The sequence below is a fragment of the Mesocricetus auratus genome, unplaced genomic scaffold (assembly GCF_017639785.1).
Source record: "Mesocricetus auratus isolate SY011 unplaced genomic scaffold, BCM_Maur_2.0 Super-Scaffold_100676, whole genome shotgun sequence".
NCBI lineage: Eukaryota > Metazoa > Chordata > Mammalia > Rodentia > Cricetidae > Mesocricetus > Mesocricetus auratus.
The window spans coordinates 64,940,744-64,961,186 of record NW_024429266.1 but is presented as its reverse complement, the minus strand read 5'-3'; the positions used below and the strand labels follow the sequence as shown (position 1 = coordinate 64,961,186).

At 41.5% G+C, this 20,443-nt stretch overlaps 1 protein-coding gene across 2 annotated transcripts in view; it reads right to left on the bottom strand.

The window, feature by feature from the left end:
* Dpp10 (dipeptidyl peptidase like 10) overlaps window positions 1-20,443 on the bottom strand; it is a 1,552,828-nt gene that overhangs the window by 746,710 nt on the left and 785,675 nt on the right. The window contains exon 1 of one of the 2 annotated variants that reach the window (XM_005079884.4): window positions 13,960-14,649. The exons of the other annotated variant lie outside the window; for it this stretch is intronic. Coding sequence (XP_005079941.1) covers window positions 13,960-14,031 — 72 coding nt within the window. The 5' untranslated portion in view covers window positions 14,032-14,649. Of the gene's footprint in view, window positions 1-13,959; window positions 14,650-20,443 lie in introns of those variants that run through there. 2 annotated transcript variants of the gene reach the window in all.

Genomic DNA, 20,443 nt, shown 5'->3' with positions numbered 1-20,443 from the left:
ATGTTTGGGAACCTCAGCATTCAGCATGATTTGATTTTCCATCGCACTGCAGAGAGCCTCTCAAGCAGAACAACACATTAAGAATCAAATGATAAATACTGCATCTGTCAGTCCTTCCCTGGTGAAAAGCCCCTCCATGGTCTACCCTCCCAAAATTCTATGAGGACAACACCATTTCACTTCCAGACACAATTTAAATTCAGGGAGAGACTGAGTAAAGGAGCTCAATCTAGAAAGTCAAGGTTCTGGGGTTCAATGTGAACACAAATGAATATGCTTCCCCAGTTATTTCCATCAAAAGGGATTCTGCACGACTCAAAAATTCTTTATATAGATTGATTTATTCAGCACATAAACATTTCTCATGCCTGGTACTGGAACTTGGTTCACTGACAGCTCTGTTTAAAAATAAAAATAATCAGTTTCTGCAATGAAATCATATCTGCTAAGAAGTCCATCTATTAAGGGCTGTGTTTGTATGTCCATGCACATCTATTCCCTAACCCCACATCTTACAGAGGGCTGATCTCCAAAATTTACAAAGAACTCAAGAAGCAAGTCTCCAAAACACCAAAGGATCCAATTAAAAAGTGGGGGACTGAACTAAATAGAGAATTATGATAGAGGTGTCAAAAATGGCTGAGAGACACTTAAGAAAGTGCTCAACATCCTTAGCCATTAGGGACATGCAAATCAAAACAACTCTGAGATATCATCTTACTCCTCTCAGAATGGCTAAAATCAAAAACACCAATGACCATTATGCTGGAGAGGATGTGGAGAAAGGGGAGCACTCATCCATTGCTGGTGGGAGTGCAAATTTGTACAACCACTTTGGAAATCAGTATGGAGATTCCTCAAGAAAATGGGACTCAGTCTACCACAAGACCAGAAATTCCACTCTTAGGCATATACCCAAAAAATGCCTATTCACACAAAAAGGATGTCTTCCACTGTGTTCATAGCAGCATTATATGTAATAGGTCGATTCTGGAAGCAACATAGATGACCCACAACTGAAGAGTGGACAGAGAAAATGTGGTGCATTTACTCAGCAGAAAAAAAAAAACACAATGGATTCTTTAAATTTGCAGGCAAATGGATGGCACTAGAAGAAGCCATCCTGAGTGAGGTAACCCAGTCCTCAAAAGACAAACACAGTATGTACTCCCTCATATATAGATTTTAGACATGGTTTCGGGGGAGTGTCAGCCTACAATCCCAGTGCCAGTGAGTCTTGGAAACAGGGAGGTTCCCAAGAGATAATGCATGATACTCCATAGAACTGGAATGAGACAAGGTCTCCTGAGCAGATTGGGAACATCAGGGGAGGAGAGAGGGAACCAGGAATAAAAGAGGTGGATAAGAGGAGGGGAGAAGAAGGCATGGGGGAGTAGGAAATTTGAGATGATATAAGAATAGCAGAGAGAAGGATGAGAGATACTGTAATAGATGGAGTCATTTTAGGCTCGAGGAGAGAGCTGGCACTAGTGAGATTTCCAGAGATCTACAAGGATGATACCAACTGGCAAACTAAACAGTAGTAGAGAGACTACATTAATAGCCCCTCCTTGATGATAAGGTTGATGACTTCCTTATATGCCATCCTAGAACCTTCATCCAGTGACTGATGGAAGCAGAGACAGATACCCACAGCTAAACACACAACTGAAATCCTGGAACCCAGTGACAGAGATGGAGGAGTGATGAGCAAAGGGGTCAAGACCATGATGGTGAAACCCACAAAGACAGCTGACAGGACAAGTGGGAGCTCTTGAACCCCAGATTGATGGCTGAGACACCAACAGAGGACTGATCCAGACTAAGTGAATGTAGTGTCAGTGAGGAGGCCTCAGAAATCTCTGGGGCCTTGGGAGTAGATCAGTGTTTACCATGGCATACAAATGAACTCTGGACGCCCATTCCACATGGAGGGATGTTCTCTCAGCCTGGACACATGGGGAAGGGCCTAGGTCGTGCCCTGGATGAAATGATGGACTCTGGAGATCCCCCCCAAGGAGGGCCTCACCCTCCCTGGGGAATGATGTGGGGATTGGGTGGGGGGGGCCTGGTGGGGAGCTTTTGGCGGGACAAGGGAGGTAGGTGGGAGATGGAGCTGGGATTGACATGTGAAGCATGCATGTTTCTAATTTAAATAAAAACATGTATTTAGATAAAAACCAAACAAACAAACAAAAATAAAACACCAGATGTGGCAGTACATGTGTAATCCCTCTGCTCCCACAATGAGATGAAAGGAAGTGACAGCAGCTTAAGAAGAGCAGCATGCCAGCTTGACTGATGAATGCAGCATCAAGCAATAAGTGTTTGTGTCTCAAACATGGTAGGATGCAAGTACCAACACCTGAAGTGGTCATCTGACTTCCACACCCACACTGTGGGCTGTGTGAAACTTTTATCACATACACAAATAGGCACACATGCTACACACAGAAGAATTTTTTTACAAAGAGGCTGTGTGGAGAACAATGGATTCTGACAAGACAGGAAGCCTAAGAAAGATCACTTCTATTTGAATAGAGGGGACAACTTCATTTCTTGTAATGGTGGATATCACCATTCACTTTCATAATGCCTTTATGGCTGGGAATTTACTTCTTGTCATAGTGACATAGATGACACACATATGCTATTCAATGGAAGGTTATAGCTCATGATTATCAAAAGGCTAAGTACATTATTGTAGACTTAATCCACCAAAATGGAGGACTTCAGAGATGCCACCTGAGTTTTGCCTATGGATTTGAACCTTTTCAAATACATATACAAAATCATTAAATAATAAATTATATTTAAATATCTAATGACAACAAAAGAAGTACTATATGTACAGCTCCTTGGATTGAAAAAAGAGAAAGAACCCTGTTACAGTTGTTCAATAGAGACTCATGAGATGGATCAATGGGTAATGGTGCTTGTCACTAAGTTTGATCCCTGGAACACACATTGTGGAAGATAGAACATATTCTTGCAAGTTGTCCTCTGACCTCCACAAGTATGTCATGGAGTGTGTGTGTGTGTGTGTGTGTGTGTGTGTGTGTGTTTGTGATTGTGTTTATGTGTTTCAGTGAAGGGAAGAGAATCTCACCAGCTAGCACCCAAATTGGAACCTAGTGAAATTTAACACTTCTGAGGAAAGCAGAGAATTATCTTTAAGTATATGTAGCTTCTCATAAGTTTACCACACTGCAACATAGAGCTCCACTGACTATCTTAATAGCAAAAAATTGACTCCTATTAAAAAAATAATCATTTACTTTTAAAGTCCAGTTTGAATATCGTCTTTCTTCCCAATTTTATGCTGTCTAAGTGAGAAAAGTTGTTTGGCAAATTTGTGAACTTTTTAGTTAAAACATGTGTTTAGGAAACATACACGCATATAAGCACAAAGGGATAGAGAGATTGCTCAGTGGTTATGGGCCAAGATCAGTGTTCGGCACCCATATCCACCAGCTCATAGACACCTGTAAGTCCATCTCCAAAGGATCTGACAATCACTTCTCTCCATCACATGCACTGCATTGATATGTGCATACCCACACACAGGCACACACATACACATACTAAAAATTAAAATACAGAAAAAACCATGCTATTGTTTCTAAATACAAAATGTGATGTCATGCATTCTGTAACTTATTTTTGCCTTTGAAGAGTGGGTAATAGAGGCATGAGCCTGAAGGCGTTCACTTACTTAGTTCCTCTTGCTACACACAATCTCATGTTCCAATAAAAGGGTGGCTTACAGCCCCATGCTCGCTTCATCAATGTAACTTTCAGTGGGTTCCTTGGTTCACTGTTTCTAAATAAACCACCAGACAGCCTGCCATTCATGTTCTCAATTATAACCCAGCCTTGTCACACTGCTCTTTTCAACGCAGATGCCCACTGAATGAAATAAAAAAAAAAATCGAATGTTCATTTAGCTCTCAAAAAGGAGATGGGTATGAAGCTAATAAAAATGGCTGTTTCCCTCACTTGTCTTCATTTGCTTTCTTGTAACCTCATGCATAGCTATTTGTTCCAACCTAAGAAAATCAATAGGTATGAGGAATTACAAAAATATTAAAGTCAGATAGTATGGAATTTGCTGGGAGATCATGTTCCAAGGTAGAGTCAGTTTTTATTATGAACTCAACTAACTTTTCTCTGAATGGTTTTTAAATTTTTTCTCTGTGTATAGGGGTTCCCCAAAGAATTCAGAGCCCTGATGCTGAAATGATATGCATTTTTAAGCTGTCTGATGTAGGTGCTGGGACTGCCAACTCTTTTCCTCTGGTAGAACAATTAGCATTTTTTACTTTGAACTATTTCTCCAACCTGGTGACTAACTTTTCTGAAACTTACATAAGATATATATCAACTTAAAGGTTGTTAAAAGGACATCATTTCTGTGACATATACTTCTGGAAAGAGATTATTCAACCAAGAATACTTCAATCAAAAATTTTAATTAAACCTTTTAGGAAAACAGGCAATTGTACATCCAAAAATAGTGGAAATAAACAAAGTTGTCAAAAATTGATTTTTCCAACTGGCCCATAATAATGTAGACTTAAATACGGAGTGTATTTCAATACCACAGATGTATATATAAATGCATGTGATATGTATATATTCAAGATAAAAATATATTTACTGATAATTTTTGTTGACAAAATCACCAAATTTAAAAGAATGTGCTGTGAGTTCTGGTACCAAGCACCCACATTAGAAGCCATGTATGGCAGTGGGTGTCCATCATCTCAGCTATGGGGTGGGGTAGAAATGAGTGAATCCTGGAGATTCACTGGACTGACAGTTTAGCTGAGAGAGTAAGCTTTGGATTCAGGGAGGGCCTCTACTTTCCCCCAAAACAATGAAGAATTATAGAGGAAGATGTCCAAAATAAAGAACTCTAGCAACCACACATGTACAGTGCACATGCACGCACACATACACACACACACACACACACATACACACACACTCAAACACACAGAGAGAGAAAGAGAGAGAGAGAGAGGGAGGGAGAGAGAGAGAAAGAGAAAGAGAGAGAACAGAGAATTAAATATCTCAATCTAAAGGTATAAACGACTGGCAATACTAAGAGTAAATATCTTAATTTTTCTTACTTTGTTGTTAACAAGTCATACAAGCAATCTATTCAGCTTTCTCCCTACCGTTTTCCTTTTGAAACTGTAGATTTTAGAAGGGTTGTGTACCGTACCGCAAGTAGTACAGGACAGATTCCACCCATCTGTGAACTCTGCTCTTAATCCTCCATCTTGTCTCACCTCCCTGCCTCCAAACAACCAAATCTGAAAAATCATTTAGTGTTTTGTACTTCTGTTTGTATAAAAGTTTTCTGCTCTTGTTAGTTGAATAAGCATATTACCTGAACACTTTTTGAAAAGTATTAACATTTTTACCATTTCAAATAAACAATGTCATTGTAAACGTAAAGTCACTTTATCACATAGAAGACATGATAATAAATATTTTGAATGATAATTCCTGAGCAAAATAATTCAAAATAAAAATTTAGCAGTCTTTCATAAAGGTAACTATTTGGAGTGGCAACAGATGTTAGATTTCCTATTACATAAAATATTCTGAAACTTTAGGACAGCTCAACAAGAGATGAATAGATAACAGATCTCTCTCAACTACCTTATTATTTCCCTGAGCCCTATTACTTATCTCAGTAATGGTAATCACCTAAGCCTAAGAATGGTAATCACCCCTTAGGTGGTTTATATGCCCTTTTGGTATATAAAACTACCTACTAGGGTGTGAAAAGATGGATTTAAATGGTTTAGAGATCACATGATTTCTACATGAGAAAAAGAGTTTCACTCAGAGCTGAGTGGATGGCCCACTGGGTGGAATGCTTGCATGCCAGCATCCTAGCTCCAATCACCAGCACCAATATGATAAATTGAGTGTGATAGAATACACCTGTAAGCACAGCTCTATATAGACACAGAGGAAGGTGGATGTCAGGGGCTTTATGGCCAGATAGGCTAGATAAAATATCGAGCACCTTGAGAGACCTCAAAGAAGATGGGAAAGAAATTGAAGAATGTATCTGATGTTGACCTGTGACTTCCATAAACATCTACTCTGGTGAGGTCATTCTCACATGGATATGTACATACATATACACACACCTATCTAACATCACACACACGCACACACACACACACACTATACAGATATATTGATTATTGCCAAAAAATATGGAAGTGAGGCCAATGAAAATTTGAAAGTAGGAATTAGACAGATGACTCAGTAGTTAAAAACACTAGCTGTTCCTGTGTAGAACCTGAATTTAGTCCCCAGTATTCATGGTGGGACTCTCCTAGCCACCTGTAATTCTTGCTTCAGGGCATCTGACAACCTCTTTTAATCTCTAAAGATACCAAATTCAAATGCACATACCCACACACATATAAACACACACTTTAAAATAATAATATGAATCTGTAAAGTAATTTGAAAATAATAAGTAATACTGTCTGAGGATAATAACATAGTACATAGATTTGGTTAGCATCTTTTAAAAGTCATTCAGCAAATAGGAAAACACACGGGAGTATTTTCCAAATTAGAACATCAGTATATAATATGTTGTATACACATGTGCATTGGAACAATTGTGGATAATTTGCTGTGGGAAATGTTTTTTGACTATACTTACTCTAACCATCCCAACACAGTGAGTGATACCAGAGACATCCACCCTGGGACATTGCAGGCTCCCTTACTATCACCTCTCAGGATACTCACTGAAATCTCATTCCATGATATATTTCTTTTAAAATATTTCATTACACATTTTCCTTTTGCAAATATTATTTACTTTTTGACAAGTTAATACATATGTATAACACATTTTGATTATGTCATCAAAACCTTCTTCTTTCTCCAACAAGTATGGGTCTTTATAAATGGCCCATAGAGTTGACTCAGGGTTATCTACAAGTGCATGAGTGTGAGGTTATTTATTGGATGTTGGGCAACTGATCAGTGACTACACCACTGAAATAAAATGGCTCAGTGCTCTGGCACTTGACGGTTGCCAGGGGACAGAGTGACTTTTCATTTAAAATACATTACTAGTAAGTTCTCCATGCCTATGCCTGTGGATGCCCCCAAAGACAATGAACAAAGAAGAGGCACTAATAGGATTTAGTGGGTTGGAAAAACAAATAAATTCTAAAAATTATACAGAAAGGACATGAAGTTTTGAGGAAGATGGTATGGGGGTGGGGTTTGAGAGAAGTTGAATGAGGTGGACTGGAGGATGGATATGATCAAATACATTGTGTGGACATATGAAACTTTCAAAGAATAAGTAGGAAGGGAAATGGTCCCTCTTCTCCTTAGCAGCTATTAATTGCCAGTAGTTTCATTGAGGGGTGTGTAGCGGCTCGTGTGTCTCTCCCCTATCCAGTGGAATATTGATAGTACTCAGTATTACCCCGTTCCTTTTAAGACAGTTGCTTGGAGTTCCTGAGTGCAATGGTTGCGTCCCTAGGATACTGTTCTATAAATCACATCATTTATTCAACCACTTTCTCCCATACTGATTATCTGACTAAGTGAATTGCTTCAGAAACTCTATGCAACATATTTTGATACCCAATTTAATGAGCCTGTATTTATTTTCAACTTGGTCCATTAAAGAATGTGATGACCAAGTGAGTGAGTTTTGATTGATTGGATTCCAGAATGCAACAAAAATACTTTGAGACCTGATTATCTTGAAGTACAAAAGTAGTTATAAGGTACTTATACACGCGGACAAACTTTTGTAATCATAAAAATGCCCATTGAGAATTTATGAAATATAAAGTGTCTTTTAGACATGGGGTTATGATCCTCTTTTTATTTTTAAGTTTTGGTTGGGCTTTTATTGACAGACCACACATTAATGAGAATATTTTTTACATATTATTTCATGTAATCAATCAGAGAAGCATGTAAAATTTCAACAGTCTCCTTCATTCACAGAAGAAATGAAGATATAGAGTCATCCTGTCTGTCTGAGTTTCATTTATGCTGCTGTGATAAAATTCCCTGCTGAAAGGCAACTGCAGAAGAAGGGTTTATTTTGCCTTATAATTATAGGTTCCAGTCCATCACTGCCAGGAAGTTAAGGTGACAGGAATTTGAAGCAGCTAGTCACATCACATCCACAGATAACAGCAGAGAGAATGAATGTCTGAATGCGGAGTCCCCAGTTGACTTCTCGACTCTTCTACAGATCACACCACACACTTTCAGGCCAGTCTGCCCACATTACTTAGGGTGATCAAGACATTCACCATAGATATTATAGTAAGCCAACCTCAACTGGGCATCATTTCTTGAGACTCTTCCCAGGTGATGCTAGCTTGTGACAAACTGAAAATTACAGTTGGGTTCATACATAACCTTCAGTTTAGGATTTCTAGCAAATAGCCACAGTCAAAAGTTAGTAATTATTTGTGATTGGTGGTGCTAAAGTTCCCAAATATAGTCATGATAGTTGATGTCAATATGTAGCATGATACATGCTAAATACATGAAATATGTCTTTGCATATTAAGGCTTAAAATATTTTATAATATTAACTAACTCAAGATACTGAAATTTTGAGATGGCTCCATTCCCCTCCCTTCAGGTTGGGAGATATTTAGCTTAAACATTTTGTTTTCAGTGAAATATGCATAAGATAATATAGCATTAATATTTAAAACACAATTTCCTTTAATGTGTTTTAATATAATTTAATTTTTTAAACATGTCATTTTCTCAACCCTTGAAATAAATAAATAGATATAAAACCAGATAATTCTCAGCAAGGAATTTTTGTGGTATGTTCTTAACTCTGTAGGTAAAACAACTTATATATAAATTATTTATGTTGTATATTTTATTAGTTAGCTGGAAGTGAATAAAATAAGAAATTAAGAGAGAGAAAAATGCCAGATATGTTGGTCACATCTGTCACTTCAGCACTCAGGAGGGAAGATCACTAGGTGGAGGTCTTTCTGGATACACAGGGAGTTCAAGTTAACCCTGGGGTACATAACAAGACCCTATTTCAAAAGGGGTTAGGTTAAAGCAGTCAGTAAACCACTTGAAGTCCAAGTGTGGAAATCCTAGTTGGGATCCTCAGCACACATATGCGATCCAGGAGCAGAAACTCTGGCAAAGAGGGGCAGGTGGATGCCTTGGACATGGTGGCCAGCTAATCTAGGTAGCAAGTTCCAGTGTCAGGGTCAGTGAGATGTTCTGTCTTCAAAACCTAAGGTGGAGAGCAATAGAGGGAGATGTTGGACATTGACACAAAGACAGACACATACACACACAGAGAGTCACAGACACACAGACACACACATCCACACACACACACACACAACACACATCCATACACACACACACACACCAAAAAAGGGAACAAAGAATAGAGAATTTACATTCTGTCCTAAATCGTAGCTGATCCTTATTCAACCAAAATTATAGTTTCTAACGAAAACATACAGAACTCTCATGGTATACTTTAACCACTGGTTAGAAGAAAAGTAATGTGTCCACTATATAGTTTGTGCATGGGGTCACTTGGGCTTGCTGTTGTGTTGTATTTGTTTTGCAAGCTCCTACTCTAAGCCCCAGACTGGCCTGGATTCCTGATTGCCCTGGTTTGTTCCCCCAGCATTCTGATTACAGACTTGGTTTGAAATAAGCTTTTCAGAATCAGAATCATTTCCAAAGTGTGTTTCAAGATTCTATGCTAAAAAGAATAATTTTTGACTAAATTTTGACATGTTCATATATGAGTAAAAGAAGCATAACAAGCTTTGTCATTTTCCTACATTTTATATTTTAATCATGCTTGCTAGACAAAGCTGCAATAAAAACATTGAATGAAACTTCGCTATCAAAATGTTTTCGATTAGTGTTACTTAAAGGTCAAGAGTAGAATGCTGATATTTGCCTAATTGTTCTCATGCATGCCCTACGTATCATAACTTGACCATAAGTTAGTTATCAGGAAACTTGCAAATGTGAGTTTTGAAAAATTGTTCCTCTACCAAAAATGCATTTTTTTAAGAAAAATGCATGACAATTTTATTGTTGTTGACAAATAGTTGCCTTAAAAAGTACAGTTGAGTTATATTCCAGAAAGTGAAATTAGTCTTTTGCTTTATTTGAGTCTTGTGTGTGCCCGCAGTTGTTTTGTTTGTGGCATTGAGAAGACAGTCTAGCATTTAGGCTTATCTGTCCCCATTGGAGTCAGCAGACGGGCGCCACCTGGTGGTATGAGAAAAATTCAAAACTTCGCTTCGCGGACTGTATTCACAAAGGAGACTCCGCTATTAGAGACCAGTGATAGAAGCTTTATTTAAACTTCCTACTATATTTATGATGGCTTATACGATTTGTTTCATAGTATCTATATTATCTGAGGACATGTCTAGTTACCTTTAATGTTTCAAGAGGTAGCATTTATAACACGGTGAATGCTTTAGAGACCTACACCCATTAAGCTTTCAAGGTAATCTGTGCACACAGGTACAAAGCAAAGTGTGTGATCATTTCCCTGCTCCTCATAAAAAGATGTTGTTCTGATTGTGAATTTAGGAGGTGAGACTTCATATTTAAATGAGCCGAACCCTGTCACTTCACCATTTCTGAAGATGGAATGGGTTAAGTGGCTTAACTTTTAAAGGAGGCATTAAATATGTCTCTAGAGTGGAAGTAGCAACAGAATGAACCTCTAAATGCTGATTTGAGGGTCTGATAGAAAACTGCATTGATAAATGTCTCCCGCTCAACCCAAGAACATCAGAGCACATAGAGCAACTGCTTCAGAAGTGGATGTTCTCACATAACCATGAGCTATAATTAGCCACTCAAGACCTTTAGATCTATCTATAAAAAGTGAGGAACTGATCACATTGCGTGGGAATGATTGTACCTGCCATGTTGAAGTTTTTAATTTCTGAACATTTTGTAAACGTAGAGCATTATGAAAATAAAAACAGCCACCAGATATGTTGTAATCAATCGTTTAAAAAATAAATGAATCAATGGATATCTAAAAGAGGGATGAATGAAAAGATAAATATATTAGCAATTATTCCAAGTATTTAAAAATGTGTTCAGCCCATGTTGCTTTCTTCAGAGAGGCTACCTCTGGTCAGGGCTTCTGTGACAGCAAGTGACAAGAGGAAGCAGAGAGGGCAAGCCCTTTACAGTTGATAGCAACCAGATTCCATGGCCCCAATCACTGCCATTCCCAGGAACGACTCTTCTTGACAGCCATCTCTAAATGCACATATGTGTCAGATGCCACAGGACAGGGCATCTCTTAATCTCCTAAAGATCTCTATCACAGAAAGTGAAAGACCTTTTGGACAGCATTCAAAAACCTAAATCATTCAGAATCAATACCCAGTAAGTGAGTGGACAGAATGTGCCTCCTGTTTAACCACAGAGTAGAATTTCATAAAGGTCCATTTTAAGTGAAATTTCTGAATTTTTATTTTGAAGTATAAATCAGCCAGAACAATTAATCCAGCACATCTATTATTGTACGGAAGTTGCCTGATAATTGAAATTCAAGGCATAGTGACTGAAGCTGTTCAAAAGCTTTGTGGGCTTCAGACTCTAACTTAAGTATTTGCAGCAATTGCCCACACTATATGGCCATAATTTCATATATTAATATTTGGACAAAGAGAATGCTAGCTATAGGGATTCCCCAGGAGTTTGCACAAGCATCCCAGGAGGCTACTGCAATAGTTACAACCATCTGACTTCATATTTACAAAATCGGCCTCTCCTAGTGCATTCATAGAATGCATGCCATTGACACTTAGGAATCATGTGCAGTCACAGAATGTCTTAAAAGCACCCACTTAGAACTAGAGTTCTGCAGATGACCACTCTCTGAGTATCTGGATTAGTCACTAAAAATATGCACACTGAGAAATAAATGGACTTAAATGTGATGCTTTCTTACCATGTGCATTAAGGGTCAGATTAATCGGATTTTACCATGCATACATACAATGTGCCTCTGTACATCTGCCTTGCCTCTCCCAACCCACACCCACCCCTTACAGAAACTATCTGCAGCACCTCAAGTTACCAGCTGGTGTCACAGGTTAGTGAGCAGAAATTTCATGTGGGGACTCTCTTCTGACTAATCATTCTAAGGCTTGGTGATGAAATGTAAGGGCTTCAGCCTGAAAGGGGAATGCCACATCCATGATCCTCTCCTGAAATATTGTTTTATAAGTCTAACAACTGATCTCTGCATGGTGATTTGTGCTGATGGGGGAGGGGGCAGAGGAGAGGCATGAGAGGGGAACATTATGGAATAATGCTCTAATCTTTGCATTCTTATTTATCTAAGGGCAAAGAGACTGGGCAGTTGAAGGCACAAAAAAAACACTTCATGAAATCTGCAACATTACCTGGGGGGAGAGAGGGAGAGAGGGAGAGATGGAGAGAGGGAGAGAGAGAGAGAGAGAGAGAGAGAGAGAGAGAGAGAGAGAGAGAGAGAGAGAGAGCACTAAACCACTGAAAAATATCCACCACCTGTGTGAAATACGTGTGCGGGAAATGGGAAGGGGAGAGAGTGGGAGGAATGAGACAACAAGTCAGGAGAGATGAGCAAGACTGAAAAATTAACAGCATCCCTGACATCCCTTCGGGTGCCTCAGCATCTCTTGGGCAATTTGGACAGCTCCGCCAAGGCAGATTCAGTGTTTAGAATATCAAGAGCTGAATAGCTGGGGTTTAGTTACCCTGCACTGTCCCTGGCCCGAGTCACCCCACTTCTAACCATGAGCTGAGAGTGTCTCTGCCGGAACGCGTCTAGCAGCCTTCAACTGACAGTGTTCCCTTGGGGCAGAAAGCTCTTGGCGCTCCACCGGCAGCATTTCTGTGCAGGGGTCCTCTAGCTCCATAGCATACCGCAGACCAAGTACCTGCTCTTGGCTCTTATAGTCCAGTTGTAATTGATGTAAACGTGACGAAGTCTCCAGCAGGCTCTTCACAGCCTCCCTCCTCCACGATGGAGCATCGCCACGCTCCTGACCCCTCCAACTTTAGGAAAAAGCGTGACCCAACTCTCAAATCTCCCCCAAACCAGACACAGAGGAGACAGACATTTCTCCATAACATCAGGCTACAGACTCTCTAAAGACCCAAACAACAATAACCAAAAAAAGGATGGCAGGTAGCCAAGGACGCAAAAGGGACAGGAATAGCAAACCAGCAAATATAGGGCCCCTTAGTTCTGCAGAGGCGACACATCCAGACCCAACGAACCACCAAAGCCAGTTTCTTCCTTGCCCCCTTCAATGATAAACGCCTTTCTATTCCCCCATGCTCAGTTCCACTCAGCAGACTAGAGAAGTCCGTCCTCTTCTCCACCTAGCTTTTCAATCTTGGTCTCCTCAAAAGAAAATAGAGGGGAAACTCTGATGTCTTTAAGGTCGTTTGCCTACTTCAATATCGCTGGCCAGCGCGCGTCTGAGCCACAGTGAGACAGGGCTGGACCTGTTCAAGAGACAGTCTCCAGGATCGCACTAGACCCATTCAAAATGCGTTCATCAGAAGTCAAGACTCCCCAAGGCCGAAACCAGATCAACTCTCCCTCCCACAGCGGCCTCCCCGCTGGGGCTCCCTGGGGGCACCTCCAGCATTTACCTCTCTGCCCCCTTCCCCATGGCTCTCCACCTTGCCCATCCCGTTGCCCGGCCCCAGAGTGCACTAGATTGCTCTAAGTTCCTGCTGGGTCCATGGATGAGGCGAGCAGAGACTGAGAGTGGGGCGGGTTGGGGGGAGGAATGAGGAGAAGAAAGCGTGGGAGCCGATCCTGAGGGACAAGGAGGGATGGCTAAGTGGAGCCACCCCTCCCGGGAGGGATAGTCCCTAGAGGCCAACTCTCACCTGGTCAGCCGGCTGCGCCTGGCTTGCCCTGGCCCCTGGGGTGGGTTGCTGCTCTTGCTTCATGGCTGTCATCCCCTGGCCGCCCGCGTCGGAGCTCACACTTCCTCGCGGGCACTTCACACTCGGGGACCGTCACTTGGCAAGCGATCGCATGTCACAGACGCCCCGTCGCTCTCGGAATTGGCGGAAGAGAAGAGCGGCAGCAGCGATGGGGTGGGGGAAGGGGAGCGCCAGGGAGGGGACAGAGAGCGGCAGCAGAGGCAAGCAGGCTCCCCTTTTTTGCAAGGATCCCTTTTCGGCTACCGCAGATCCTCGGACTCCCCAATGTCCCCGCCCCCCCACCACCACCCGAAAATGCAGACGCCAGACGCGACCAAGTGGCAAGTTAGTGGAGCGGCGGGCTGCTGGCTGCCAGCACCTGATCGCGCCGGAGCGGTGGCTTGCAACGCCAGAGGAGCCAGGCTTTCATTCTACCGCAGTCCGCCACCAGCGTGCCCGCACCGCCGCCGGCCCTCGGGGGCTCCTCGCGCGGCGCTCAGCGTGCCAGGTGCAGAAGCAGCAGCAGCAGCAGTAGTAGCAGCAGCAGCAGCCAGGCTCTGCACTCTAGCATCTCCCGAGCAACCGTAAAGCGCGCGGGAGAGACAGCCCCGCACGCGCTCCCTACTCCTGTAGCCCAGGCCGCCGGGCTCTGCGGGCTCCCCCGGCCCTCCGCGTCCCCCCTCCCCGCGGGCTCCGGATAAAACCCGGAGAAGCGGAGTGTGAGCCTGTGTAAAAAAAAACCCTCGGTGGCTCCAGGGCGGCCACTAGGCATGCTCCAGCACTTTGAGAATGCATGGGTAGCTGGAGATGCCCGCTTGGAGCCCCACTGGGCGTGTGCAACACCTGTCTGCACCAGAGACCTTTGTCCTGCATGGTGACCCACGGCTGTGCGCCTGATGACTTAAGGCACCAGAAAGGGTTTAACCTCCAGCCTGGATTCCCCAGATGGCTGCCCGGGTAACGCAATGGATTCCCCAAAGGTTTGTGAAAAAAATAAATGACATTAACCACACATTTTCACATCCTTCCCCCTGGATTCATTAGAAAAAGTCCCTTCACATTTTAAGTCCTTCCTACTCATGCCAGTCATTCCCATTCCCTCAGCTTGCCTTGGGTCAAACACACCATAAGGGGATGAGGGGTAACAAGGGAGAGATGAAGGAGCCAATCCTCTTCATTCGCTCTCCACCTGTGTGCAGAGCTTAAGCTACAGCGTGGAGACCCGGACCTGGAGCACCGTTACAAATCAGAAAGTCAGCCTAGTTTGGAAGTGGAGCACTTGGGGCTATAATTATCAAAGGTCGCTAATTTCACCCATGTGCACCTGCAGGTGGCTCTGTCCGAGGTGCTCAGAGGAATATGCTTTTGGTAAGTGGGACACAAGCAGTGTCCTAGTCCCTGATTTCTGGGTCCACTGAGGATTGCTCGTCAGTGAAAAGGCAAGAGAGAGGCACACACTCAGGTGTTGCGTCTCCTTCCACTGAGTGAGTTTTGGAGATTGAACTCTGGTGGTCCTTATTTTCAGCAAGCATCCTCACCTGCTGAGCCATCTTGCCTGCTGGTGTGTTGATAAATTCAGTAGTGTGTGTGAGTGTGGGGGGGGGGGGAGACCGGTAAACCAGCCCAGCAGAAGACAGCAGAGCCCCAGAGGGTGGTGTAGGGCAGCTGTGAGTAGGTGTGTTTAACTAGTGGCTGCCTCCCTTCCTTTCCCAGTTATTCTGGCCATCAAGTCTCCACTTGTCTGTTGTCTGTCTTGTTAACTGGGTTACTACAAAAATTATGTTTGCTGCAAGCAGTCGAATAACAAATTCAGGTGAAGAGAAACCTTTACTTTTCAAACATCTGTGAATCCCGGGTTTCTTATGAATGTTCCCCTTGTTCTGTTCCAGTAGACATAACTTTTTGATGGGAATAATTTTACTTGTTGTAAAAGTATAAAGCTTATATAAAAATGAAATACAAGTAAAATAGCTAGCCCATAAATCTGGCAGCCCAGATATTTTCCCCCTTCTGTATCATTTGAGTGGCTGGGGGCGCGTGTGCATTACTCGAAATGCTTTCATCTTTACATTTCGTTCTTCTCTTCATTATTGGAGTATATGAGTCTTCTCAAGCATTTCCATTTTGGACAATTTGCTCAACATGAGGGAACTTACTTTATGGCAGATTTCTTTCACATGGGGCAAGGACATGTCAGGAATAGCAGCTTCCATTTAGGATAACTTATTGGTTGGAAGTCCCATGGCTTGACTTGCATCCATTTTTAGTATTCAGAATAAAATTTATTTTACTTACGAATCAAGACATAAATTGTTACATGCTTCACTAACTGTGGTGCCTAGGAGAGAATCTTATGTTTAAGAACAGCTTCTTAGTGTCTTTGTCTTTTGTGGTGGATTCCTGTAGTTTAAAATCTGGAAACTTAATCACATGTAAATTGATTTTCTCAAGTAAAATATTCTCTTTCAGTCTGTCTGTCTGTCTGTCTGTCTGTCTCTCTCTCTCTCTCTCTCTCTGACTCTGAAATTTGAGTGAATGAGACACCTGAAGTCCAATGTTAGCTTTTCTAGTTCCAACTGAATTTCTTACTGAAAGGAAAGATACAGCGTTCAAGAAAACTAAAGAAGACTTTGTTATCTAAGAAACTTTTGCCATTCTGGTTAGTATGGTCTTTGACTATGATGTCATTAAAGACAACACCACAAACACTAATTCATAATCCAATATCCATAAAGGCATCTATGGCAAATACCCACCCAGATGTAAGCAGGTCATTGTTCCTGCATCATTGTGAAGCTAAGAGCAAGCAGAAGTCAGTGGTAACCTGCTTCTGCTTCCATACCTAGTAAAATTAAAATTTTCACACTGGACCACTATTAAGATTCCCTCTATGGAGTCTTTATCCAGTAACTGAAGGAAACAGATGCAGAGATCCACAGCCAAGCACTGGGCCAAGTTCCTGGAGTCCTGCGGAAGAAAGGGAGGAGGGATGATAGGAGTCAGAGGGGTTAAGGTCATGACTGGGTAACCCACAGAGACAGCTGACCTGAGCTCCAGAGGAACAAATGGACTCTGGACCAAGAGTTAAGGAGCCTCCATGGGACCCACCTAGGCCCTCTGCATGTGTGTGATAGTTGTGCAGCTTGGTCTCTTTATAAGGCTCCTGGCAGTGGGATCAGGGCCTGTCCCTGTCACTTAACTGGAAACCTGTACCCACTGCTGGATTACCTTGCCCAGCAGGGGGAGGAACTCAGTCCAGCCTCAACTTGATTTGTGATACTTTATTCAAGCCCATAGGAGCCTGCCCCTTTCTGAATGCAGAGGAGGAGGATGTGAAAGAGTGGATGGGGAGGGTGTAGATGGGAGTTGAGGGAGGGAATGTGATGAAAGGAGGGAGGGGAAACTGTGGTTGGTATGTACAATAAATGAAAAAAAGTCAATAAAATTAAATTAAAAAGAAAAAGAAAAGTTCTGTAAAAGAAAAAAAGATTCCTTCTTTCTCTAAAACTTCATGGTTTTATATGTTGATTTTTGAAAATCAGGAAAGCATCTTCTGGGGGACAAACTATTTTCCTGTTTAAAACTTATTGAGGAAAATAAAATTAGAATATTTTATATATAGATGTATGTATATATCTAGAAATTAATTAAATAGCAACTAAAGAAGAGATCATGAATTTTGAAGGGAGGGGGCATGAGAGGAATTGGAGGGAGAAGGGAGGGTTGGAGATTATGTACATGTAGTAGTCATATATGGAACTCTCAAAATAGCAAAAATTAAATTTAAAAAGATGAGTTAGCTCACAAAAGAGAATTACCTTTAAATTTTCCAGTAGTTTCTTATTACACTTAGTTGTGTGGTAATTACATTGATTTTTTAGTATGTTTAGGATTCATAAAAATAAAATTAAAATTTAATTGACAAAACACTACTGAAAATAAAAAGCTTTAGAGTGAGGTTAGGGAAATGGTTACTTAGCGAGTGTTTGCTGCACAGTGCAAGGACCTGAGTTCAGATCCCATGCCCTCAGTAGAAAATTCCAAGCAGGACTCCATGCCTGTAATCCCAGTGCTGGGGGAAATAAAGGAAGGAGGAGCTATGGACTTTCTGGAAGCTAGCCTTGCTGAATCAGCAAGCTGCAAGTTCAGGGATAAGCAGTGTCTCAAATAATAAGGCAGAGAACAATGGAAAATGACACCAGATAGAGACCCCTGGCCTCTTCCCATATGTGCTTGTATATTTATTGCTGGACACCACACACACACACACACACACACACACACACACACACACACACACACAAAGACAAACCCATGCATACACATACACCCCACACAACATAACTAAAGTAAAATATAATGAAAGCGTTTTTGTAGTACTTCTGAATACTATTACTTATTTTGTTTCAAGGAGGAGCTAAATCAAGGAAACTACAATACTTGTGAGTAGGTAATGAGAATTATTTACAGTTGCAATGATGAGGAGTTATGCTATCACAACACTGGATGAGGTCACCAGTAAAATATGCCTGTTAAGAGCTAAACATTGTGATAGATAGCTGACCCTTTCATTCAGAAAAATTTACCAAATTCATTTCCACCATGAAAACTGAATGACTCCAGATACCAAATTCGAATCTGCAGGAAGAAAAATTGGGTAAGCTACCTTCTCCACATGCTTACTGGGGTTCCTAGAGACACCCAAACACCTTCCCAGGTATGGAAATACAGACATGTATATTTTGTATCTGTAGCTGTCACCCTTTCCCCTTAGATTATGAAGTTTAATCATTGAGGACAGGTCATGAAAGTAGATAGTGAATGAATTGGCTCATGATATCATTAAAATATTTCGGCATCGGTGGCAAGGATAGATTGTTCCAGAAATAGGAAAGTCTTATCCGTTCTGATCTTCCATTTCAAAGTATAGGCACAGGGACAAAGAAGCAAAATTTACTCTCTACCAGCAACCAAGTAATAAATAAGGGCCAGTTAAACTCTGATATGTCAGAGAAAGACAAAAATGCCTTGAGATTTTACAGAGCAGAGTAGAGACAAACTCTTCAAATTCAGATAAACTAGATAAAACAAATGTGACCCTGGAAACTGCTGTTTGCATAGCTGCTTGCTCTTACCTCTCTTTTTCCTGAAGTAAATCTGCTTTGTCACAAATAACCTGCCTTCAGAGGGCTTTCCCCAGCAGGAGCTGGTCTCCTACTGAGTGTCTGCAATGAGCAGAGCATCAGGGAGACAGGACTCAGGAGGCAAGCTTCAGAGACCTGGCTTGAAATGGGTTCAATTAGCTCCTTGAACATGAAGGAAGACACAGCTTTTGTCCATAACTTCTGCTATCATTTGGTTTAGGTTTATAAATTACCTCTCCTCACCTCCACCAGCTTCTCAAAATCCCCCACAGTGCCAGAGAACCTCTTCTGTCCTTAGGCAAAAACAAAACAAAACAAAAAAACCCAAAAACCAAACCAACCAACCAACCAAACAAACAAACAAAAAATCAGTACAGTAAGCAACATTCAGAAATCAGCTGTATATTTCAGAAACTTTAGCTAGTAAACTATAACAGATGTTTGTTTTAAAAGAAAAAAAATATGAAGACAGGAAGAAAGAGGCATTGCCTATTTAAGTGATATCCTTGCTGGCAACTCATCCTGTTCAGGGCTTCTTTTGCTGCTAACTAAACTTTCTGTCACTCTCAGTCTGCGACAGGAAGACTTTCCTGTTATAAAAATTCATAGCCCAATTATGATCTCTGGTGGAAGGAGACAGAGTTGCAATATCCTCAGAGTCATTCTCGTTGCTCACCAGAGACCTGGGGGTATTGACAAACAGCTCATTCATACTGAGTTGCAGTCTGAGAGAGTCTCTCTGCTTGTTATATTTACACACCTCACATCTTCCTTTCACCTTACAGTCTTTGGTGACATATATAAGGCCATTGAGGCAATAAAACAGTGTAGGTAATTGTTTCCTAGGGATGATTTTTTCTATGTGGAGCTGAGCTGTGACAACGAAATGACTTGCAAATGTAAGATATCATCTTACTCTTATTGTTTTACCCACTACAAGCTCAGCACCACCTTGTGATCATTTTGCTACTTCATGTGTATGTATGTGACATATGTATGCATGGCTGTAAGCATGTTCATAAATATGTGGGTAGACATGCTGGTACTGACAGGTGCAAGTACAATTGTGTGTGCATGTATGTGGAGGCATAACATTGATACTGAGTGTTTTCCAAAATTTCTCTTCTCTTTACACACTAAGGTAGGGTCTCTTGTTGAACCTGGCTAGGTAGCTTGTCTGAGGATCTCCTGCCTTTATCTATTGAGTTTCAGGATCATAGGCAGGCTGCTATATCATGGCTTTTAAGTTCATGCTAAGGATGCAAGTGCTGGTCCTCAGGGCTTTGCCTGCCTCATAAGAC